The sequence below is a fragment of the Adiantum capillus-veneris genome, chromosome 25, assembly GCF_014529385.1.
Source record: "Adiantum capillus-veneris isolate H3 chromosome 25, ASM1452938v2, whole genome shotgun sequence".
NCBI classification, from domain to species: Eukaryota; Viridiplantae; Streptophyta; class Polypodiopsida; order Polypodiales; family Pteridaceae; genus Adiantum; species Adiantum capillus-veneris.
Window position 1 is genome coordinate 577,075 of NC_140955.1, and position 25,218 is coordinate 602,292.

Consider the following 25,218-nt stretch of genomic DNA (forward strand, 5'->3'; position numbering starts at 1 on the left):
GTCTATCAAGAGGAAGTTTGTAACATTGGAGCTCCGCACGACTTTCTTTGGCTAACAGGGTTGTAGTGGCCAACCAGGCGTTGTTGGCGACTATGTGGTACATCACTTCTTGCTAGATCTTCTCGAGTTCTTGTATCAGCCAGGTAGAGAGGCTGATCAGGAACTTCCTTTGGTCCGGACGTGACACTCACATAGCCCGGGCCAAAGTGGCTTGGCAAGTCACCACTCTTCCTTGTTCACAAGGAGGGCTTGGGATCATAGACCCAGCACAGCAGAGCAGAGCCCTTCTTGGGAAGTTCATAGTCAAAGGACTTGTTCCAGGTGAGGAGCCCTGGTAGGAGTTCTTGCTACGACGGCTTCGGGCTAGGGTGCCTCAGGCTGGAGGCCCTTGGCAACCTTCGACCAGATGGATCTTCACAGAGATGCGCAGAGTTGGCTTGAGCAGGAGACTGGAGGACCGCTTCGATGTGAGTTTGCTTCGATCTTGGGAGCATCTGCGGCGAGGCCTGGAGCAGCGTCAGCCCACTTGCACGGAGGAGCGCCTGAGACAGCCCCTTGTTTGAAACCCCATGGTTAGCATTCAGAGAGGCCACTTGGTTGGTAGTCGGCCTCATGTTTCCTGGGGTCCCATGGCAGCGGGTTCAACATGCTCTTTAGGTGATTGGTTACAGTTTTCAGGCTTGTCAGAGGAGCTGCAGGGCTTTCAGCTACAGGGCATAAGAGGGGTGCAGAGCATGTGCCAGGACATCTCAGAGGCAGTACCAGCTGAGTGGCTCACACCTCTCGAGCCAGCAGCGCCCACATGGATGGGAGCCTTCACGCGACTGGAGGTTCTCATCTCAGTTCGGGCTTACTCAAAGACTGTACCCTCCCTGTTTTTCGAGTTACAGGTTAAGGGACGCTTACAGCGAGTTGCAGTAGAGGCCCCGCAGGTGGCAGAGTGCTGTTTTCATAGGATCTGAGTGGTGGGCATCTGTGGTTGTGTCATTGATCCTGACCCAGCATCTCTTGAGACTGGACATTGGAGACTGTGGGCTTGGGAGAGTTGTCCACTGGCACGAGTACAGTGGCATCTTGGAGAGTGGCTTTGGAAGGACCCTTTCTCTTCTGAACACCACCTAGGTGTCCCTTTCTTTCAGTATACTGTTCGACTGGGACGTCACATTCCCACAGCACAGAGAGAAGCTCGCCTTGTTGCAGCACCTGATTGACAGGAGGAGGGTCTCAGCAGAGTTTTTGGCAGCTTTTTGGGAGAGGTTGTGGGACTCCAGACAGCCGAGGCGAGTCACTTTGTTTCAGTGGCTGGTCGCACACAGAGCTACAGCAGTTGGGAGCTGGCTTGTACATAGTGGTGTCTCGGCCGCATGTGCAGCTTGTGACCATCTTGTGGAGAGCCAGCGTCACTGTCTTTGGGACTGTCCTTTGGCACAACAAGTGTGGCTTTGTGTTCTTCGGCTGATGCCTGCTCTTTCCACGGCTCGGCAGTACACTTGGGGGGCAGCTGCTTGGTCCACTCTCACGGGCCCGACACTTCAGTTTGAGCTATCTTCCACCAGCAGGATGATAGTGATGCAGGGGGGGGGGCTACACTCCAGCCTGCCACAGAGCTTACTCCACAGGAGTGGTGCAGTGAGAGAGAGGAGTGTTGGCAGCTCATCAATGGCCTGACACTCTGGTTCATCTGACGGGCCTGCTGCTTCAACATCTTTGAGGCTCGCCTTGTACCACCAGCAGAGAGTGTTCGCGATCTTTGGCTAGAGCTGATCCACACTCTCAGAGGACAGCTCGAGAGACTCCATGGCAGCTCCGACCGCATGCGGGAGCGCAGAGAGGCTTTCCTTCGACTCTGGCGTCTTGGGCCTTTTTTCACTACGGTCCAAGGTGTACTCAAATGGCACTATCGTCCACCTGTGTGGCTTTTCCCTCCTCCCACTTCTTGATTTAGCCTCATTGTACATATGTTGTTTTTTCATTGGGAGAGTCTCCCCATCATGGTTGTTGTAGCCCTCTCTTGAAGAGGTCGTTGTAGCCCTATGGTGTTTCATTAACTTATAGAAGGATCTTTTTCTCGGGGAAAAAAATAATGTTGTCTAGAAGTGGCTCAATCCTCAAACGCAGAGCCTTGGCAAGAATTTTTTTAGGCTGAGTTAAGGATGGTGATATCAAACCCTCACTCATGCTGTCAGGCATCTCTCCTGTCTGTAAGATGTGCTAAAAAGCGTTGCAAAGGTCTGAGCCAAGCAAGTCCCAATACTCTAAGAAAAAACTGGGAGTCAAACCATCCTCACCTGGATAGCTACCACGGGAAAGTGCTCTGAGGGCCACGTGGAGCTCCTCTAGCTGAAGAGGCAGCTCAAGTCTGATGCATCTCCTCAGTCACAAGACTAGACATCTATGCCCAGACCAGCTCTAAGCATGCATCCTGACGCTCCGACTGAGGCTCTGCTGAGAACAGGTCACGGTAAAAGTCAGTGGCAACCGCACGCATGTCCTTTGGCTCTGAAGCAACTGACCCGTCAAGCCTCCTCAACTGGCTAACGCTTGCGTGCATATGCCGGGGTCCCACAGTCTAAAAGAATGCCCCTGTAACTCTGTCACCCACCTGGGTCCCCTGAGATGCTTGTCGATGGAAAGCAAACTCATGACGCCTCTCCTCTGTGCTGGCAAGCTCCTGGCGAGCCTGATGCAACTGCTCCTCCAACAAGGGACTGTCTAGGTACTGCTCCTGCATCCTCTACAGGGAAGCAACTCCTCATCGAAGACGTTGCTGCTTCTCTCTCGCTACAGCCAGGCAGGCCGTAGACTCCTAAAGAAAGAAACGGCTAAGTTGAGCAAGTCCAAAGGCCACTCTGTCAACAGGAGAGTCCTGCGTGTCCAAGCCCTTTGTCCAAAGGGCCACCACTCGCTCTTTGAGCTCAGAGTCCAACAAGATCCTCTCAGGAATGCGTAGCATCGTGCTGCTCCTCCTCTATCTATCTGTCACTGTGAGTCACAGATACAGTCACTAGCATAGAAGCGATCTATCCTGGATAGATTCGCTACTCCAACTTTGCGATCAAAACGGGAGAAAACCAGGCTATCAGGGGGTCGTACAAAACCTGAGTGCTGCCAAACATCAGAAACCATCATAGTCATACAAAACCGCTCTCAAGCTGCCAGCTCAGCCCCGTGTACCGTGACATGGCCACCGCCAATCCGATCTGAGGAGTCCTCCAACATGTTGAAGTCCCCCCCAACACACCACTGCCCTGCATGCGACAAAGACTCCACAACCTGAGACCAGAACTCTGCCCGAACACTTGCCACATTGGGCGCATAAATGTTCAAGAAACCCATAAGGCAACCCTGAACCTGCATAGTAATCCATTGAGCTCTGCTTGGTACAATAATACATCTACCCACAATGGCCTAGTGCAGAGAATCCGCAATAGTCATACATACCCCTCCATGGATGCCTCTAGGTCCAAATGCAGCTGACCAAAACATCTCATAACAACCACGCAAAATCAAAATACACCGTCTAATGCGGCTCTCACAAAGATGATGCTCCTGTAGCATAAGAATGTCAAATCTCACCACCCACAAGGCATCTCTGAAGCTCCTGACACAACCGACCACTCTAACATTGAAACTTGGGCCCACCTAATCCCTGCACATTCCATGACATGATCCTCCATGGAGTCAATGAGAGAAAACAGATGTTGCAACAGCAGCCAACCTCGCTATCTTTGAGGCCGGTTTGGATGGGAAGTAATCGGCATTCGGACGGCCTCTAGACAAGCGCGAAAGAAGTGATTGTCCCACCCAGGCCCAAGCCGAGCGTGCAGCCCGAAGGGCTACATCCTCTGTCCAAGAATCCTCATATACAAATACATAACAAGGAGGGCTTTGAGTGTCAGCAAACAATTGCACCACATTGTGCCTGCAACCCGTTGCGTTAATGAGCATGGAGCGGTGTGTGCAAGTGATAGATCACGCGAAGAAGTGCAGGGTGTGTACCTTGGAGAGGGGCGAGTGCAAGCAGAGAGGTGGGCGCTAGCAGAACGAAGAGGGAGAGAGAGAGGTAGCGCTAGATTTTGGAAGGGGAAGAATTGAGTGAGTAAATGACTCACCTTCCCTTTATTAAAAGTATAAGACCAATTTTAAAGTTAGTGGCCAAATTCACATTAAGTTCAATGTGAACTTGGCCAAAGGTTAATAACCTTTAAACTATACACAGAGGGGGGCCATTTGGGCCTTTAACCCAACAACCTCCCACTTAAAGACATGAATGGCGCCTTTAAGCTACGTGACTGCCACCATGAATGGCGCCTTTAAGCTACGTGACTCCCACCATCTCCGATCTGAGGAGTCCTCCAACATGTTGAAGTCCCCCCCAACACACCACTGCCCTGCATGCGACAAAGACTCCACAACCTGAGACCAAAACTCTGCCCGAACACTTGCCACATTGGGCGCATAAATGTTCAGGAAACCCATAAGGCAACCCTGAACCTGCATAGTAATCCATTGAGCTCTGCTTGGTACAATAATACATCTACCCACAATGGCCTACTGCAGAGAATCCGCAATAGTCATACATACCCCTCCATGGATGCCTCTAGGTCCAAATGCAGCTGACCAAAACATCTCATAACAACCACGCAAAATCAAAATACACCGTCTAATGCGGCTCTCACAAAGATGATGCTCCTGTAGCATAAGAATGTCAAATCTCACCACCCACAAGGCATCTCTGAAGCTCCTGACACAACCGACCACTCTAACATTGAAACTTGGGCCCACCTAATCCCTGCACATTCCATGACATGATCCTCCATGGAGTCAATGAGAGAAAACAGATGTTGCAACAGCAGCCAACCTCGCTATCTTTGAGGCCGGTTTGGATGGGAAGTAATCGGCATTCGGACGGCCTGTAGACAAGCGCGAAAGAAGTGACTGTCCCACCCAAGCCCAAGCCGAGCGTGCAGCCCGAAGGGCTACATCCTCTGTCCAAGAATCCTCATATACAAATACATAACAAGGAGGGCTTTGAGTGTCAGCAAACAATTGCACCACATTGTGCCTGCAACCCGTTGCGTTAATGAGCATGGAGCGGTGTGTGCAAGTGATAGATCACACGAAGAAGTGCAGGGTGTGTACCTTGGAGAGGGGCGAGTGCAAGCAGAGAGGTGGGCGCTAGCAGAACGAAGAGGGAGAGAGAGAGGTAGCGCTAGATTTTGGAAGGGGAAGAATTGAGTGAGTAAATGACTCACCTTCCCTTTATTAAAAGTATAAGACCAATTTTAAAGTTAGTGGCCAAATTCACATTAAGTTCAATGTGAACTTGGCCAAAGCCTAATAACCTTTAAACTATACACAGAGGGGGGCCATTTGGGCCTTTAACCCAACAACCTCCCACTTAAAGACATGAATGGCGCCTTTAAGCTACGTGACTCCCACCATCTCTATGCATAGATGATGTTGTGCTTTGGATAAGCACTTAGTGAGAGCATCTGCTGGATTTTGTGATGTATGGACCAACCAATGTAATAAGGCCATCTTCAAGTACTTCTCGTATGAAGTGATACCGCACATCAATATGCTTTGTGCGTGCATGAGACATGGCATTCTTTGCCAGGCATATGGCACTCTGGCTATCACAACCAAGCATAGGTGCCTTGTCAGGCAAACCAAACTCGCTGCATAGACGTGCTAACCAAATGGCTTCTTTGGAAACCTCAGTGGCTAAAATATATTCAGCCTCTGTCGTGGACAATGCAACAATCTTTTGCAATCTAGAACACCATGAAACAACACCTCCCGCAAGAGTAAACACATAGCCACTTGTGGATTTCCGTGTATCCACATCACCAGCCATGTCAGAGTCACAAAATCTCTTCAACTCCAATGGTCCTTTACCATCACAAAGGCATTTGTTTTTAGTCCCTTTCAAGTACCTCATAATGGACTTCACTGCATCCTAATGCAACCTGCCTGGATTAGCCATAAACCGGCTCACAACTCCCACTGCATGGGCTATATCAGGCCTAGTAGCAACCATAGCATACATAAGTGAACCACAAGCTGAAGCGTAAGGCTTCTTCCATTGACTTGGGACAATCATCCTTAGAGATTTTGACATATGGTTGTAATGGCACACCAAGAGGCTTTGCTTCAGCCATGCTAAATATGTCCAGCACCTTTTCAATGTACTTTTATTACGACAAATACAATAGGTGCTTGTCTCTTTGCCTTGTAACACGCACTCCAAGTATATGTTCACTTGCCCCAAGGTCTTTCATTGAAAATGCAGATTTCAGCTACCCTTTAAGAGCATCAACAGTGCTTCTTTTCTTTGCAGCTATCAACAAATCACCCACATAGAGCACAAGAATGATAGGGCTGCCATCTTCATCACGTTTGGTATACAAACAATGGTCTGCATGGCTTCTTTTGTAACCATGTTTAAGCATGAAGTGATCAAACTTCTTGTACCATTGTCTACATGATTGTTTCAGCCCATACAAGCTTCTATTGAGCATACATACCAAATGTTCCTTGCCAGGAATAACAAAACCCTCGGGTTGCCTCATGTAAAGCTCTTCTTCCACATCACCATGCAAGAAAGCGGTATGTACATGCATTTGGTCCATTTCCAAATTAAGAGCAGCCACTATGGCAAACAATACACGCAAAGTGGTCATCTTCACAACAGGAGAGAACACTTCCTGAAAGTCTATGCCCTTGGTTTGAACATATCCCTTTGCAACTAGCCTTGCCTTATACTTGGGTTTTGCATCAACTATTTTGATTTTATACACCCATTTGTTAGGAATAGCCTTCCTTCCTCTGCTTTAATCTCTTCCTACATCGCAAGCTCCCATTTTTCGTTGTGCTCACATGTCTTTGTCTCTTTATACGTAAGAGACGCTCTCCCTCATCTGTCAACATAACGTAATGCAAAGAGGGATCATATCTGCTCAAAGGCCATCTTTGACGAGTAGACCGCCTCACCGAATGATCCACATTATCCGGCAATGGGTTTACATCAGGTGGCATGATAAAATCATCAACAATGGGTTGCTGTACATCATTTTCAGCACCATTTTCAGCATTGTTTCGTGGCTGCAAATGCCCTTCAGGAGCCTCAATTTGCTGCCCAACATCATCTGGCTCAAACATCACTGGAACATCTACATTTTCAGCCATATGTGGTGCATCCTGAGGGTCAAAAATAGGCCTAACAGGTGGCTGGTCATGCTGAAATTTGACCTTTTTATGGTCATGCTTTGAGGCACAATTGTTTTGAAGCAACCTTGCCTCATTAAAAACAACATCCCGGCTGCGTACAACCCTTTTGAGCTGAGGTAACCAAACCCTGTAACCCATTTCGCCTTCTTCACCATATCCCATGGAAAGGCCTTTAATGGACTTGGCATCTAGTTTACTCCTCAACTCAGGTCTAACATGCACAAAAGCCTCGCAACCAAAAATGCGTAAGTGATCATATGAAGCAGGCTGGCCAGACCAAACCTCTTCAGGGATGTCACCTTTCAAAGACATGTGAGGGGATCGATTGCATATATGCACTGCAGTTTTCAAAGCTTCTCCCCAAAATCCATGAGAGAGATTAGCTGTGGACAGCATGCATGTCACCCTCTCACAAAGTGTTCTATAGAATCTTTCAGCCACATCGTTAGAAGAGGGGCTGTATGGCACAGTAAGCTCCCTCTTAATGCCCAAATTTTCACAAAATTTGTTAAATTCAGCACTTGTGAACTTCCCCCCATTGTCCGTACGCAAGCATTTTAGCTTTCTACCTGTTTGGGTGGTCACAAATGCATGAAATCTCTTAAACGCAGCAAAGGCTTCATCCTTAGATTTAAGCAAATAAACCCAAATTTTCCTAGAATGATCATCAATAAAGGAGACAAAATAGCATGCACCTCCCATACACTTAGTAGGCATGCTACACACATCAGAATGTACAAGATCAAGCACACAAGATTTACGAGAGACACCAGAGTAATAAGAACGCTTTACTTGCTTGCCATATTGACATTCATTACAAAAGTCAAGCTTTGTGCCTTTAGCATCAAGCTTGTCCAAAGTACAAAGCTTAGAAAGGCCCTTTTGGCTCATATGGCCAAGCCTCTTGTGCCACAACTCCATGTGAGAGTTAATTTCAGCCAATGCAATAAACTTGCCCAACACTGCCTTTCCATGCATGCAGTAAAGTGTCCCTTTCTTTGTGCCCTTTACAATCAACCTTGAGCCTTTAATCATTTTCCATGATCCTCTCTCAAACAAGATGCTGTAACCAAGCATATCCATCTGACCAACAGAAAGGAGGCTCTTCTTGATTTTCGGCACATATCTAACATCATGCAAGACAAGCTCATTTGTGCCATCTACGGAGAGATGCACAGTGCCAATACCCTCGATGGAACATGCATAATTGTTTCCAAGGTATACATGGCCACGTTTGCCTGCATCAAAAGTAGAGAAACACTTCTTAATAGGAGTCACATGAAATGAAGCACCTGAATCAACAATCCAAGTCTGGGATAATGCATCATTGACAGTCAACAAAGCATCAATAAGATTACTCTTGGTGATCTGCATGTCCTGTGAATGAACATTAAGAGAGGCATCAATGTCATAAGCATCATCATCTGACAAAGTGGCACACAAGATGTCCTCTACATCCGACAGCTCCTCAATCACAACACTAGAAGCCACATTGTCCTTATCTTTGTCTTTTCAGCTATCCTGTGCATCTATCTTGACTTCCTTCTTCTCTTTCTTTTTGTCTCCGCTGTTCTTTTTCCGTTCTAACTCAGCTTTGTAGTACCTGCAAAATCGGGTTTCTTGTGACCTTTCCTACCACATTGATAGCAAGTCACATCACCCTTGCCTTTGCTGGTATTCCTCTTTCCTTACTCTTACTCCTTTGTGCATAGGCATTCTTCTTTTCTGTCCTGCCTCTAACTATGTTGATAGAGCTGCCTCCCTCTCCACTTGCTTTCCTCCTGATTTCCTCATTCAAGATAGAACCCCTAACACCATCAAAGGTCAAATTGGGGTTATTGGACAATGAAACCACCAATGTTTCCCATGACTTAGGTAAGGTCATAAGCAAGAAGATAGCTTTCAGCTTATCATCAAAACGGGGCAAGCCTAAATCCGGTAACTGCGACAAAGTACCTGCGAACAACGACAAGTGCTCTGCAATGCTCTTCAACTCATCTAGTTGCATGCCAACAAGTTTTCGCATCAAATGCACTTGGTTGACAAGCTTTGTATTCTCATACATTCCCTTTAACTTCTCCCACACATTAAAAGCACTTGCGACACCTTTCACATCAATGACTATCTCATCGGTCATGGACATTTTAATGTATTTAACAGCCTTCCTCTTCACGCTAACCCATACTTCATCCGTCATATTCTGTGGCTTTACCTATTCAAGTGCCCCTTCACAATCCTTGAGAAATAGGATTCCCTGGATCCTGTCGATCTTTGTGGATCCTGTCTTTCCAAAGATCGAAACCTGTTCCATCGAACCTCCTAATCTCGAAGAGATTCTTCACATCCGAAGCAGATGAGGCCATAGTTGCACGAATAAGAGGGCTAATACACTAAATTTTTGGACAAAATGCACAAAAACCGGAGTATAACCTCACAGAGGTGTGCACTACAGCTCTAAATGGTCACAGGAGCAATTTGGGGCAAAATAGATCGATTTAGGCACAAAAAACAATTTCTGAAATTTATGCGCAGGAAATTTCAACGAGCGAATTTGTGCTCAAAAACGACAATTTTAGTTGTTTTTAACCTCACAGAACATACATAAGGCTAATACATAACCTTTACAAGCATGTATGACCAAAAGCCCCAATTTGTAGCATCAAATTGCACAAAATTGAGCCACAAATGGTCATACATAGCCAAAACTTGTCAAATGTGCATAGATTGCATCAATTTGCACTTTCCCCAATGTAGTCGCATCATTAAAACACTTGCAAAAACCTGCGTAAATCTGAAATTTGCTGAAAACACCTGTTTTGGAACCTATTTTTCGGCAATTTCAGTGTTTTCGAGTAGCGGGGACTTAACAAAGATGTTCCCACACCTTAATGCATCATTCAAAACCTGTATTTTGCTGTTATAACCTGTAATTTGCTGATTTTGACCTAATTTCAGCCTGTTTTAGGTCAATTTGACTTGCCGGGAGCTCTCCAGTGTGTGGAGACGAGTCCTTTGGCGATGAAATTGCAAAATCTCGCCTGAAAGTTTCCCTCCTTGGCTGAAAATCAGCGTTTGCAGGTTTGGGAGCAAACCCTAATTGGGCTTTGATACGAGTTGATGAGCGTGGAGCGGTGTGTGCAAGTGATAGAGCACGCGAAGAAGTGCAGGGTGTGTACCTTGGAGAGGGGCGAGTGCAAGCAGAGAGGTGGGCGCTAGTAGAACGAAGAGGGAGAGAGAGAGGTAGCGCTAGATTTTGGAAGGGGAAGAATTGGGTGAGTAAAATGACTAACCTTCCCTTTATTAAAAGTATAGGACCAATTTTGAAGTTAGTGGCCAAGTTCAATGTGAACTTGGCCAAAGGTTAATAACCTTTAAACTATACACAAAGAGGGGCCATTTGGGCCTTTAACCCGACATGGGTCACCTTGAACTTGGTAAGAGGCCAAAGTGTCTGCACCCCTAAGTCCCCTATGTGGTGTGAGAACTTAGTAGCTGAATCTGGAGCCAGTCAAGAACTGTGTGCAGGGTCCACTCTGTGGGATCCCTAAGCGGAACGGAGAAACCCACCGCTGTGTCCAGAGCCTCAATAGCTCTAGCTGCAAGAAAGAGGACGTGGACTCGAAAGCAAGCCTCCTCCAAGTCAGAAGAAGAGTCACCCAAGAACCGTGTGAAGCTGTAGTCGGAGAAGTCCCAGCGTCTACGAGCTGGTCAAACCTTTAGGGACTGCTGCAAAAGGAGAAGTATGCACCAAAGCGGCCTCAGGTGGGGCTATCCCTCTCGAGCCACACGGCTCGTAGCGAAAGCACTACCAAGAGATCGCATCGTGGCAGACGCGTGTCCAGTTCCCTGCGTCTAAGGAGGAGTGGAAGAGGGGTCGGGAGATGAGGCTATGGGCCCCACCGGGGAGAGAGGAGGGACGGGAGGCGAGGGTGGAGGTTTTTTTACTTTTTACTTTTTTGGGCTAGAGCCGGCAAGCCAGCAAGGAACTGCCTTTGCTTCGCGTGCACGCAAACGAGTCAAAGACAAATTACCTTGCGGACTTGCCGACAAAGGGAAAAGCGCTTCCATGCCGTATCGTGGCATGTCAACGGGGAATGGAAGCAAGTTTCCCCCTCGGGGGAGTAAAAAGTCTTTTCATGCCATGTTAGTCAGTCCATGTTCCCTTGTTAGTCACGCCACCCGAGGGTAACGTCGGGAAATCACCAAACGAATTCAGTGATGCATTTAAGGACCAAGGCTGAGAGAGAGGGACAAACCCTTGTAACTCACAGACCGTACTGAATCTTGCCCAGGTACTCCAGGATTTTCGCCTGGTAGAAAAAGGCCCCCGTCCAGCGGATGTCCGGTAGGACTGCCATACCCAAGGTGGGCGTCGGCTCAAGGGAGGCGAGGGTGGGGGTGGAGGAGGGGGAGGCGAAGCGACAGCGTCTAAAGAAGGAGGAGGTGGAGGTGGAGGAACTAAAGAGGATGGAGCCTCCTCAAGCGGGTCCTGCTAAAGGGGGTCAAAACGGTTCCTAGTCGGAACCCAGTGCTGCTGAGCTGCAGAAGGTCGGCCACTAGGGGGAGCAGTGGGACAAGCCCGCCCCTGTCAGCAACGGCCGGGCACCTGCTACCAACCGTAAGCTATCTGATCGCTGGTCTCGGTCGAGGTACCAGCCTGTGTGTCCTGTGAATCTGGCTGCTGGGCATGCTCAGCCTTGGGAGGTTGCGCATGCGCTGTGGGTCGAGGTCTCCTGCGAGGACAGGCCTTTGCCAAATGGCCCATCTGTCTGCAAATGAAACACTGATTCGGGAGACCTAAATACTCCACACTCTATCTGATCCATCCCCCACTCACCCGAGGCAGCAGTACCACCTAGGGAGCAGTACCATCTAGGGGAGGGAGTGTGTGTCTCGAACAAGAACCCGCACAGTAGACAAACCAACGGCCTTGGCCACAACTGAAGCTACAGTGCGCGGAGACTCCAGAACTGTCCCGAACATGGAACCAATTTTGGGGAGAAGAGGGAAGTACTCTCGGCTCAAGCTTGGGAAACAAACCGAGATCGGCGAATCTGCCTCCTCCTCAAGACCAAAACCATGGTCTTGAGGAGGAGGCATCAAAACATCTGTAGAGGGATCAAAACCATAGTGCCATCGTCTGAAGTAGGCTCGAGTTGCTCGGACGCCGAGCGGGCTCATCGAAATCACCTTGGCCGTCACCTCTTGAGACTCGACCTGTATCTAGTAGTATACTCTCCCGAGGATCTGGACAACGGTGATCTTGCCCACATTGGAGAGAAGGGGGGCCTGGAGTAGATCCTCAACCTCGCCCCAACTGGGCCGAGTGCCAATGATCTTGCAGATAACCGAAGTGGCTTGCAAACGTTCCACTTCGGCCATCAGGCTCGCTTGCTCTTCTGGCAAGAGAGTAAGTCGAAGGGTCGGCTCCGCGATGTCGGGCGAGGGGACTTCTGTAGAGTCCCTTTGAAGCCACCATTCTCTGATTGCTGGTGAATCAAGAAGGACGAAGGTGACGCGAAACTCCCAGAAGGCTGAGAAGACAAACTCCTGCGAGCTAAAAAGTGGGATTGGGGGGGGTGAATGCAAGCGGGAATGGGAGGCAGGGGCAGGCGGGCTGAGGCGCGATGGGCTGGGGCGGGCAGGGTAGGGCGGGCGCACTACGCCGCTATGGGCTGGCTGCACGCTGGGCTGGCAGCGGCAGAACAGGCAGCGGGCTGGGCAGGGCAGCGCAGCACGAGGGATGAAGGAGGGGAGAGAGATGGCGAGAGAGGGGGTGCAGGTGCGTGCGCAGGGGAGGGGGGCGAGGGCAACAGCGAGCCTCTCTGTCCTTGTTTTGGCAGATACTATCCCCAAATTTGCATCAGCAATGTTATTGGTGATATATCTACAAGGAAAAAGCCATATTTCCCTTTAATGTAATTAATCAACATTTTTGCGCTCAAACCCATAACAAAACTGCTACATTGCCATACACAACATCATGCTAGGTTCAAATACGCATCTACCCATCCGGATACAACATAAACAAATACTTGAAGAGATTGACCACACAAAATTTGCCTATGACAAAACTAAAACAGTTAAAGTGCCAATGCTTTCAAGAAATGCAGACCTGAAAATGTACTCCCAGATTGATGTCCACGTCTTGCAACTGCTGCGAAACTGTTGCTACTTCCCTATTCAAAAATATTCCATAAACGAACAAAGAAAATGTCAAGATTTATGATGTTATATTGTGGACACAAACAAGCAAATTAATTCAAATGACACATCCAAACAGGCTCCACAATTTTACATTTAAGCCTAAGTCCCTTAAACAAGCACTCTGTGAAAAATAGAGCTAGGATAAGTCGAACAACGGCAACTTCTCACTCCCAGTGCAAGTATATTGGTTTGTCGACTCAAAAAGCGCTTATATTTCTTTAACAAATGAGTAAAATGAGCTTTATCATCTACAGGCAGACTGAGAGGACATACGAAGTTCAAGGTTTCCGGTAAGCTATTAATTTTAGCGAGGTTTAAATAGTCACCACAGCAATGTGCTCTTTTACTATATGTTAGAGGAGGCCAAGTGTCAAGTTAAATTAACAAAGAACAAAAAAGTCAAGGAAATGTGTAGGCAGAAACAAATCAGCCTTCAGGTGAGCGCCCTTTTTGTGGGAAATTCTGTACATCCTCTACATAATACAGTCTGGACCTCTTTTGGCAGCATTCTTGGGCTGATTTTGCTGCAGCAAATTCGACCACTTATGTTCAACCATATTCAGCCAATAATTAACTTGAACACACTCTGATATATAGGTGCAAGTGCATGCAGCCATATTTTCCAACACATGACCAATTTTCTTTTAGGCACAACCTCTTGTACATCTCAGCCATGTACACATTATGGATCTGATCTTGCAACCCATTCTCTATAACAAGCCCCTTTCTCTTACTTGTGTCTAGCAAGTGTTTATAGGCTCTAATCTCTACACAAGGGTTCAAACACCCTTGGGCAGTCTGTTTTTTTGGCAGAAAAACAGGGCTGTATTCTGATAGTCCTTGAGGATGCTTGAGTCAGCCTATCTTCAAAGAGCCTATCCACCAGAACATGAGCAACTTAGAAACAGAGTAGCAAAATTCTGACCAAGAATCTGATACAAAAACTGAAGAGGATCAAGTTAATGAAGGAAAAGGCAGCTCAAAAGGAGAGAGTTAAAGGCTCTATAGAAAGGACCTCCAGAATATGATCGGGTCTTAAGGATCTCAAGGGGCAGATGCTAGTTAACTCCTCCATGAACCAACGTAATAGACTTGGACACTCCAAGCCAAAGATCTACAGCAACATACATGAGAGGAACTGGAAACAACTGAACAGAACTGAAATAGAAGGAGAGAGAAAAGGAGAGACAACGGCACGGCGGAGTTCCGCACCTAGATGCACTGGCCCCAAAGACTGGCGCCCCTTCTCGGTATTTCTTTATTATTATGCTTCTCAAGGTACAATGTCCGAGGATTCTCCTTCTCTCAGCGCTCCCACACAAAACCGAGTAAAAGTGAGGCCCTGGGCACACTTATAAAGACCCTTGGTCAAACTCAAAATCGATTACATGAATTGCTGCAGTTCTAAAAGCATCTGGTACCCAAAAGCAAGCACCCCCATCGACTGTCCATATGCTTCTGCCATGTCATCACGCTACCGCAAATCCCACCGCAAAACACGGATATCCGAACAGTCTGCCACATCATCAGCTCTATGCAAATTTTGGGCCCTGCTTTAATTGTAAGAGGTTTTAGGCCCTTCAGCAAAGTTCCATGAGTTAAGATGGGTTACGTTTTTAAGCCTAACACCTCCTGAGCCACTCGCCCATAATTTGCAAGTTGGTAAAACTTCTTCTACCTCTTTCGCTAGGGTTTTGGTCCCTTCTGTGTGAATTCTGTCATGTAGGCCATGCCACATCATCACTTTGCGACATACCCCCTCTTAAAAGAATTGTAATCGTCCTCGTTACGCCTGCAAAATAGACATAGGACAAAAACTAGTTCAGTAGAGTGACTCTAAATACCGACGTACTAGACCATATACTTCCAGCACTTGCACGAAGACTACAGTCAGTGAAGACATTCACATCACTATCCCCGACGCGATCTTAGATGAGAATCATGTTCATTGTAACTTATTTAGCAATCACATCTAGACCGCACTGATATTTTCACGGATGTCGATCTACTAAATCTCGTTACTTTCACATCCACACCACGCCTCACGTGAGCAAGACAAAATGTTGCAATCATTTTGCCTTTCAGACATGTACTCAAACAATACACACACGAGAGAGCATGTGTAACAAATTCATTTTAGGAATTCCCATTTAAAGTACTTCTTTACATAAAGCCATTCAACATAATACTATGAGCTTGTCAATATCCCTGAAACCTCAAAAAAAATCAGTGACTTTATCCATCAAGGTAACCTATGACAAAGGAGCGGAGTAACTCTCCTCTTGTGCAATCCGCATCGAACCAGACTCAACCTGCTCATTCATCAATAACTCTTGGAATAGTCGGTGCTAAACCAAAAGCTTCAAGCTAAAGCTCTAGTATCTAAGGAGAATCTTCTAAGTCCTCCTCCTCCATCCACTTGGCATCAAGAGTTAGATAATTCCTGAACTTCACCAAATACCGTCGTGTCATCTTACCTTTCACTTTCCTTTCCTTGTGAGCCAAGACCTATTCGGGAATGAGAATCTCTTTTGTTTCTTCCACTTCGGGTTGCTCGTCTTGCTCCTTGTCCACTGCCACTTCACCTTTGAAAGGTCTCAATAGACTCGCATGATATGCATTGCGAATCTTCCAAGTATCTGGTAACTTCAATGTCAAGGATACATCATTTATCTTTTCTTGTATATGGAAAGGTCTATAGTATCGCATACTTAGCTTTGGAAAAAGTCCCTCCTTACCCTTCCGTTTTCGTAATCGTGCCTTCTCAAACCGAGTAGCACCCAATCATCTTCCTTCAATTGCAAGTCACGCCGATGCTTGTCTGTTGCCTTCTTACCCTGTGCTTGAGACTTCTCCAAAGCCTCCGGCACCTTGGCAAAAACAGTATCCAGATCCTATGTATACTTATTTGCTTCAAAAATCTTATCTCAGAATGGGTGAAACCTTCTTGATACCCTCTCCTGATCATAGATATAAGTTTTTGACAAATCTAAAACCATTGAATTGGCTATCTCCGACTGCCCATCTGTGTGTGGATGAAGCGAGGACAAAAATTAAGCCGTGTGCCTATATTCTCCTAGATTTCTCTCCAAAACAAACTCGTGAAATGGGAATCCCTATCTGATACTACAGATTCAGGCATACTACGTAATCGGAAAATCTATAAGATAAACAGCTTAGCCAGATGGTCGTCTTGAACTGTCTTCTTTACTAGAAAAAAGTGAGCCTGTTTACTAAATCGGTCAATGACTGTCCAAATGCCATCATGCCGACTCTAATTCTTTGGAAGATAAAAAATGAAGTCCATTGCTATACTCTCCCAAGGTCTGCTAGGAATGGGTAAAGACTGTAGAAGACAAGGTGCCTTATGTCCATCAAACTTGATCTTCTGACACACCAAACAATTGCGAACAACCACATCCACATCCTTTTTGAACCTTGGCCAATAGAATTATTTCTCCAAACCATTCAAGGTGGTCTTGATGCCTCAATGGCAAGCAAAAGGTGGACTATGGCACTCTGTCAAAACCTTGTTCCTCAACCCCTAAGTAACACAACATTGTCTTTTGCATGGAATAACCTTCCTTTAGAGCATATCCTGCAACTGTCTCCTCACTCATCAAGCGGTCAAAGATGTCTACAAAAACTAGATCTGTGGCGTACTAATCAACTATAACTTTGAACTTTTGATGGTGTATTGCTGAAATAGCAAATATCTATGGCATGCGAGACAACGCGTCTACCACCGAGTTCTTTTCCTTAACGTGGACTATCTGAAAATGAAACTGCGACACAAAATCCCACTTATCCGAAAGATGCTTTTGGGACAAGAAGTATGTCAAACTCTGGTGATCTGTGAACACTATAAAGTCAGCTCTACAAGGAGAAAATGGCTCCAGTGAGTAAAAGCATGTATGACTGCCAATAGCTCCTTCTCATAGATTTGTGCAACGCGCTTTGGTGGCAAGAACATTCTACTCTCATAAGCTACAACATGCCCCTCCTCCTTTAAGACTCTCCCCAGACTGCGTCCACACGCATCACAGTAAACTTCAAATTATTTCTGCAAAACTGGTAGAGTCAACACAGGACGAGTTATCAACTTCTCCTTAAAAGTCTTGAATGCGGCAATTTCCGATGGTCCCCAAGTAACAGGCACTCCTCTCTAAGTCAAAATGTGTAAGGGAGAAGCTATCTCCGCAAACTTTTGAATGAACCGCCTGTAGTACGAACATAAGCCCAAAAAACTATAAACTTCATGTATATTCTTCAAATTTGGCCAGTTTCTACTAGTTTCCTCCTTTGTCGGGTCCACCTTTACACCCTCCGAAGAGAATGTGTCCCAATAAGTGTATCTATGGCAAGAAAAACTCGCTCCTTTTCTCATTAACCACCAATCTATGTCGTTGTAGTATACCTAGATGAATCCAAGATATACCCAGATTCACCCTTGAAGGAAAGTGCAAGGTGCCTAAAAAACCTGCAAGAGATGTTGTATGTGCTCTACCTCATACTTAGAGAATACAATGATGTCATGGTAAAAGGTGCCCACAAATGACCAGTACTCTCGAAAAATCCGGTCCATCATCCTAGTGAATGTTGCAGGAGCATTTGTGAGACCAAAAGGCATCACGAAACCCCGTACAATCCGAAGGACGTCCAGAATGCGGTCTTGTATACATCTCTAGGAGCGATCCTAATCTAATGATAGCCACTTTTCACGTCGATTTTTCTAAAGCATGTAGAACCCTGTAACTTGTCCAACATATCATCGATCTTGGGCATTGGTAACTTGTTCTTAATGGTGATTTTGTGGACAGATCTGTAGTCAATGCACATTCTCCAACATTCATCTTTCTTTCGTACAAGCAACACTAGTAAACAATAAGGTGATGTATTGGGCTGAATTAGACCCTTTTCAAGAAGCTCTTTAACTTGGTTCATAATTTCCTCGTTTTGGGCTCTACTTACTCTGTACGGTGGCCGGTTCGGTGGCGTGCTGCCGAGAATTAGATCAATCGTGTGATATTCAGATCGTTAAGGAGGTAACTCTCCAAGCAAACCCTCATAGAAACAATCGGCTTGAGCTTGTAGAAAGTCTTGTCGTTCTTTCTCTAGGTCTGACAAATTTGACGTTTATTGTCATTTACCTCATTCAAGTAGATCGAGTAAACAAAAAGGCTTGATTTCATTAATTTTGAAACGGTCAAAGCCGATACAAGTGGGACGGACTCGCCCTTTAATTTTACATCAAGATTAATATCTCTACCCTTATTGTTCTTCAATGTTGGCCATGTAGTCGACCAAAACGCCGTTCTTGTGGTACCAGGGGATTCCCAAAAGGACGTCACACCCTTCCAAAGGGATGATGTAAATGTCCTCGCGCCCTACATATCCCCGACAATGCAACCTCAGTTTGCCTATGACAAGTGTAATGGCACCATCCCCGTCCTTGTGTGGTTGGAGCTGCCTGTCACGTGCGCATTGCACTTGAGTCACGTGGACAAGCTACTGCTATAGCATCAGTCTTAGTTTAGCTTAGGATCTAGCCTGGCGCTTGGTGAGCCTCTAGTAGGTCATGCATGTTCAGGCAAGTCATAGTTGCATATCCTCTCTTGCACAATACAGTCAGTTCAGCATATAGGCATATGAACAATCACTTAAGTCGGGCATATCAGCAATCCCTTAAGTCACTTACTAATAATAGGCATTTCTTTCAACAAGGTCGTGGGGCTCAGTAAATCACTGCTCGACCCAGTCTAAAAGTCCTATATACATGACCGCAAGGGTCACCTCTCAAGCATAAGTCAAAACCTGCAGAACCATACCAAGTACCCGCAGCATCAGTACCTCGCGTTTTCAGCCTTCCTCAGTCCAGCATTTCCATCATCAGTAGCAGATCAGCGTTTTCATCCTCAGTCCAACGTTTTCATCCTATCGCCAGCGTTTCCAGATTTCAGTCCATCGCCACCATCTACCTTCAAATCCAGTAGCGTTTCCAGCAGCATCTTCACTTGCAGATCAAGACCAACCCTAGCGTTTTCAATATCCAACCCTTGACCTCGCAAGAACCAAGCATCTACCACGAGTACACGTCAACATCTTAACATTTAGGACCATTGTAACAACATTTGTGCAAGTAAATAAAGCAAGTACTTTCTCTGGCAACAGAGCAAGGGGTTGGGACCCAATATGCACTGTTGTCTCTCTTTTTTCTCTCTCCTTCATTGTGTTCAGTTCAGTTTCTCTTTTCAAGTGAACTAAAGTAACCTTGTGTTTGTGCGCAGTATCAGATCCGAGCATTATCCTTAAACACTTCCGTTACACCTGGCATTGGTATCAGAGCTTTGTGCATCCTTCGGCTTCACGAAATCAAGGAAAGAACCAAGAACCCAAAGAATCTCTCTCAAGTTGTTTCCCCCAAAGAAGCTTCGCGTCGCTGCTCTGAACTTATTACCCACTCCCACCCTTCCTCCATCGTGCATCAGGCGTGCTCCCGTCTTCATTGCTATGTCTTTGAACAAAGATCGACATTGGACACACGAAAATCCAGATCTTGAATACCAAGATTTGCTTGCCTTCTCTGCGGATATGGAAGGCATTGAAGAAAGGACTTGCATTCACATTTGCATGGAGCGTACATCGAGTTCCGTCGACAAGCAACCCTTGGAAATAAGCACCTTACCTTTCATCTTCACTCACAATGCTTTGACGACAGGACTATTCGAGCGGTAGTACTTGCTCGCAAGGCAGAGTCATCATCAAGGCTGGTATTCTGCGACAGTAGTAAGGCTACCTAGTAACTCGTATGGTCAGTGTTTACATCGCAGCAGTACCTACATCCGCAGTATCACGAGTTTTCATCGGCTTATGCATCCACAAGCATTTAGCATCAGAAGTACAAAAAGTATCCACAAAAAGAAGTTCAATAGTTATGTCTCACCTTTAACAGGAGGGAGTGGGCCGCGGAGGGGGGGGGGGGGGGGGGGGGGGGGGGGGGGGGGGGGGTCACATGCACATTGCACTTGAGCCACGTGGACAAGCTACTGCTATAGTATAGCGTCATTCTTAGTTTAGCTTAGGATCTAGCCTGGCACTTTGTGAGCCTCTAGCAGGACATGCATTTTCAGGCATGTCATAGTTGCATACCCTCTCTTGCACAGTACAAGGGGGGGGGGGGGGGGGGGGGGTGTCACATGCACATTGCACTTGAGCCACGTGGACAAGCTACTGCTATAGTCTAGCGTCAGTGTTAGTATAGCTTAGGATCTAGCTTGGCACTTCGTGAGCATCTAGCACGACATGCATTTTCAAGCAGGTCATAGTTGCATACCCTCTTTTGCACAGTACAATGTTCAACATATAGGCATATGATCACTCACTTAAGTCGGGCATATGAGCAGTCCCTTAAGTCACTTAATAAAAATAAAGATTTCTTTCAACAAGGTCGTGGGGCTAAGTAAATCATTGCTTGACCCAGCTTGAAAGTCCTATATACGTGACCTCAAGGGTCATCTCTTAAGCATAAGTTAGAACCTGCAGAACCGTACCAAGTACCCGCAACATCACTACCAGTGTTTTCAGCCCAACATCACCCGGTTTCCAACCTCCTCAGTCTGTCAATCAGCGTTTTCATCCTCAGTCCAGCGTTTTCAGCCTATCGCCAGTGTTTCCAGATTTCAATCCAAGCGTTTTCAGTATCCAAGCCTTAGCCTCGCAAGAACCAAGCATCTACCACAAGTACCCGTTAGCATTTCAGCATTTAGGACCATTGTAATAGCATTTGTGCATATAAATAAAGCAAGTATTTTCTCTGGCAACAAGCGAACGGGCCCTTGAGAGTGGTCGGGACCTGATATGTAGTGTCGACTCTCTTTTTTCTCTCTATCTACCTCTCTCCTTCATTGTGTTCTTGTTAGGTGCAGCGGAATGAATGTTGTATTTTCTCAAGATTAGTGATCTTTATTGCTCAAGGTTCCTTTTAGTTCTTTAGGGAAAGAGAGAGTTTTCCGTCTTGTAGAATGCTATGGTCACGAACAAAGTGAGTGGATTGTGCGTGCAAGTGAGTGAGACTGAGAGAAGGAGAGAGAAGAGATACGACACCCGAGAGGTTGTAAAACCCTTCTCCGAAGGCCCCACTCTCGTCGGCGAGAGTGGTCTACTTGATTGCACAAAGGTGTACAATGCGTATGCAATGGACTGATGCAATGGGACTAGGCCGATGACGACGACAGTGATGACGACGACGATAACGACGACGACGATGGCTGAAATCTGAGATCCTTTAGGGCTGAATTCGGTGGTCTTCTTGGTGGCTGGAAATGACTGTTTCCTTGTTGTTTCATGGCTGATTTTGAAGGCTTTATCGGGGATCTTGCTGAAGACACAAAACGCTGATGTTAGGCACCTTCAGGCTGCGTTTTATGGCTTTAAGCATCTGCTGAAAACGCTGGACAGCAGGCCTATTGGACGCTTAAAAACGTTGGTATGGCAGCCCTCCTTAGCGTTAGTGATTCCTCATCAAGCTGGGATAACTTGGCTGCAGTTGCTGAAGGAAACGCTGCCTTGCTGATGAAGTCTGCTGCGTTTTTGAGGCTGAAGTAAAAACGCTGTGGCTGCTGGTGGTCCAATGCCAAAAACGCTGGCTTGTGGGGGCTGATCTGCAGGGGAATTACTGCCAGAAGGGGGGAAGCTTCAAGCAATGGCCGATCTGGACAAAAACGCCAAGAGTGGGAGGTATGGCGATGGGGGGTCATGAGGGGGGGTACTGCTGAGAAGTTGCCTGTTGAGCGGGAAGCTCCTCCTGCCTCTTCTGCCAGAAAGTGTGAACTTTGGTTTGCTTATATATTAACTTAGCAAAATTGCCCTACCTACTTTTGTAGGAAAGTCACTTAAAAATAATAAGTGAAAATCCCAATAAATAGGAAAATAGGCTAAATGCACTGGAAAATTCCCCTAACTGATGCTAATGGATTCTGATGGAAATTCCGATGATCATGCTGTGTGCAACCGAAGGATATGCATCTATGCTAAGTGACTGGGCATGCACGGTCTACGAATAGACTCACAAAAGTGCCAGATCACTGCTTATCTAACTTGATCGGACTGACTGAACCCTGCTGTGGTGTAGCTTGTCCACGGACACATAGGGTTGGGATGTGTCACGTGACAGTTCTGTTCAGTTTCTCTTTTCAAGTGAAGTAAAGCAACCTTGTGTTTGTGCGGAGTACTAGATCCGAGCTAAATCCTTAAACACTTCTGCTGCACCTGGCATTGCCTCTGCCAATGGTCCCATTTCCTTGAGTGTGATTCCAAGTCAAGCCGCCAATTCTGTCGAAATGAAGTTGGCCTTTGCTCCCTGTCAAAGAACATAAGCGCAACCTGATCTTGTACTTCGCCCCACGCTTTGCAAAGCTCCGTACTTTCATCCATTTCTTCTGGGTTGGGCTCCACAAAGTCCGGAACCAATCTTGCCTTGGTCTTTCCTTTCTTTGCTCCCTCCTTTGCCGCTTTGGGACTCTCTAGTTTGTCCCTCACATCCGTAACATTTGTCCTCTTTGTAGTATTCAACTCGCTACTCAGCTGACAGTCTAGGACCTAATGGTTTCTTCTTAAGTTCTGATGTTGCTTCCCCTTCTTCTTGTTACCATTTCATCGGTTTGGCCCACGTTGAGCAGACACTTGTCTGTCTGTTGGGTACGTCATTGTACCGATGTGCATTCTTTATCCTTGCTTGGTTTGGCCCATGAGTTGTTGAAATGGAGTCCACCTCTTTTGCAAATAGTATCGCCGGATCTTCTTGGACAAACCGCACAACAAGACCTCTCAACTTGCTACTTAAAAGTAATTTTCTTGAAGGATGAAGCGGGTAGAGAAGTATCCCAAAATCTCTGGCAAGAGTATCTTCTTTGGTCATCCGAACATGGTTCCATGATGTGATAACATCTGTCATGTGCACATCCAACCCTATGTGCATGTGGACAAGCTAACTCCTACTTCTAGCCTAGGAAGTGCTTTGGCACCCTTGTGAGTGTGAGGATTAGTGGTGCTAATCCTATAATTAAGACTTAAAACTTCATACTTAAAATCAAATTGAGACTCAAGAGACTGAATGTGTGTTTGATTGATTGAACAAATGCTTTAAAACTGAGTACAATGGGCTCCTTATATAGAAGACGAAGAGGCACAAATGAAAAGACACATCTCATGGTGAAGAGACGCGACTTTAGACGCAAAGACACATTCTTTCGGCAAAGAGCTGCGACCATTGGATGAAGAGTTGCAACCGTAGAGCGAAGGGGTGTGACTAGTCGTCGAAGGAGTGTGGCTTTTGGCGAAGAGGCATGTCTTTTGGGCGATTGGCATGGCACTCTGCATATCTGCAACTAGGAGTTGATGTAATACTGCAACATAGTCACAATCGTGACATTCCCTCCCATTTAAAATAAAACCCAGGGTAGTTGTAGAAACTCTAGGAGAAGGAAATGTATTTGTTGTAGTGCTTCTTCATCCAAAGCTCTTTCTGTTAAGTCCGACGTCATGGCACTGTTAACGACCATGACTATTTTGCCAAACTGAAGACTAATCATAGCTGCAACTTGATAAGTACCTTTGTCCATAGTTACCAGGAACGGGAAACCGGAACGGGAACAGGGAACAAGGAACGGGAACGGGAACGCGGAACAAAATACCATTCCCTGTTACGGGTACTCACGTTTGAAACACAGAAAGGGGATTCGGAACGGGAACTTGGAATGGGAACGGGGAATGGAGACCTGAAAACGGCCATTCCCTGTTACTATGCGTTTGTCAAAGTCTTTTGTAACTTCGAGCTTTGTCCAAGAAAAGATTGAATCTTTATATGCTTTGAGTGAAATTATTGGTAAACTGACTTGAGTTTTCTGTTGAGTGAAGACCACTGGTTGGAATTCTGCAAGGTATTCCATTGGTTTATTTGGAATAGTAAAATCCTCTTGAAGGGATGTCGTAGACTGAGACAGAGCAGTGTTTGAAGGTCCATCTGTAAAGGTTTATATGTGAATAAGTTGTGTCCAAAAATTCATTTTCAGCGACTAAAGTCATGCTGCAAGAGTCTGCATCTGATTTATCCTTTGCACCGTTGAAGGTAAGGACTGGAATCTTCAAGTTTGAAGGATTAGCATTCACCACTGCATTGGCAGAGACAAAGACTTTATTCTGCAAGGGCGGTGACGAGGCGAATTTTTATGCTTGGATCGCGGTCAAAGAAGGGGTTATGTCCTTGTTTGTTGTCACACAAGAACCGGAATCTTTTGAATCTTCAGCTGTTTCAGCGGGTATTAAGGCTTCCAATTGAGAAGGGGGAGGTCGAGGGAGTTGTGGCCTCTTAGACCTCCAAAGGATCCTCTTGCACAAGGAAAGGATCAATAAATCTACGACTTTACCACCATCAGTTAAGAAAGACTTAAATGTAGGGCATGGCTCGCGAGGAGGAACTTGTCCAGCGTCCCGGCATTCACGACCGAGTACTTGACTAAGGTCGGATATATGTGCCACTAAGTAAGTCCATCTTGATATCGTTGATGATCCTTTGGAAGCTTCATATTGCTCCTTTTGTTGCTGATGATTCCAGTCGTCGAAGGAGTGTGGCTTTTGGCGAAGAGGCATGTCTTTTGGGCGAAGGGTCGCGACCATCCAAGTGTAGGGGTTCTCTTTGGCATGGCACTTTGCGTATCTGCAACTAGGAGTAGATATGATACTGCAACATAGTCACAATTGTAACAGTGAGCTTGAACGCAG

The 25,218-nt window shown here is 46.3% G+C and overlaps 1 protein-coding gene across 1 annotated transcript in view; it reads right to left on the reverse strand.

Annotated features, from left to right (window-relative positions):
* Positions 1-25,218, reverse strand: part of LOC147424304 (uncharacterized) — a 101,410-nt gene that overhangs the window by 11,570 nt on the left and 64,622 nt on the right. The window contains exon 4 of the mRNA XM_086500825.1: positions 13,349-13,412. Coding sequence (XP_086356951.1) covers positions 13,349-13,412 — 64 coding nt within the window. The remainder of the gene's footprint in view (positions 1-13,348; positions 13,413-25,218) is intronic.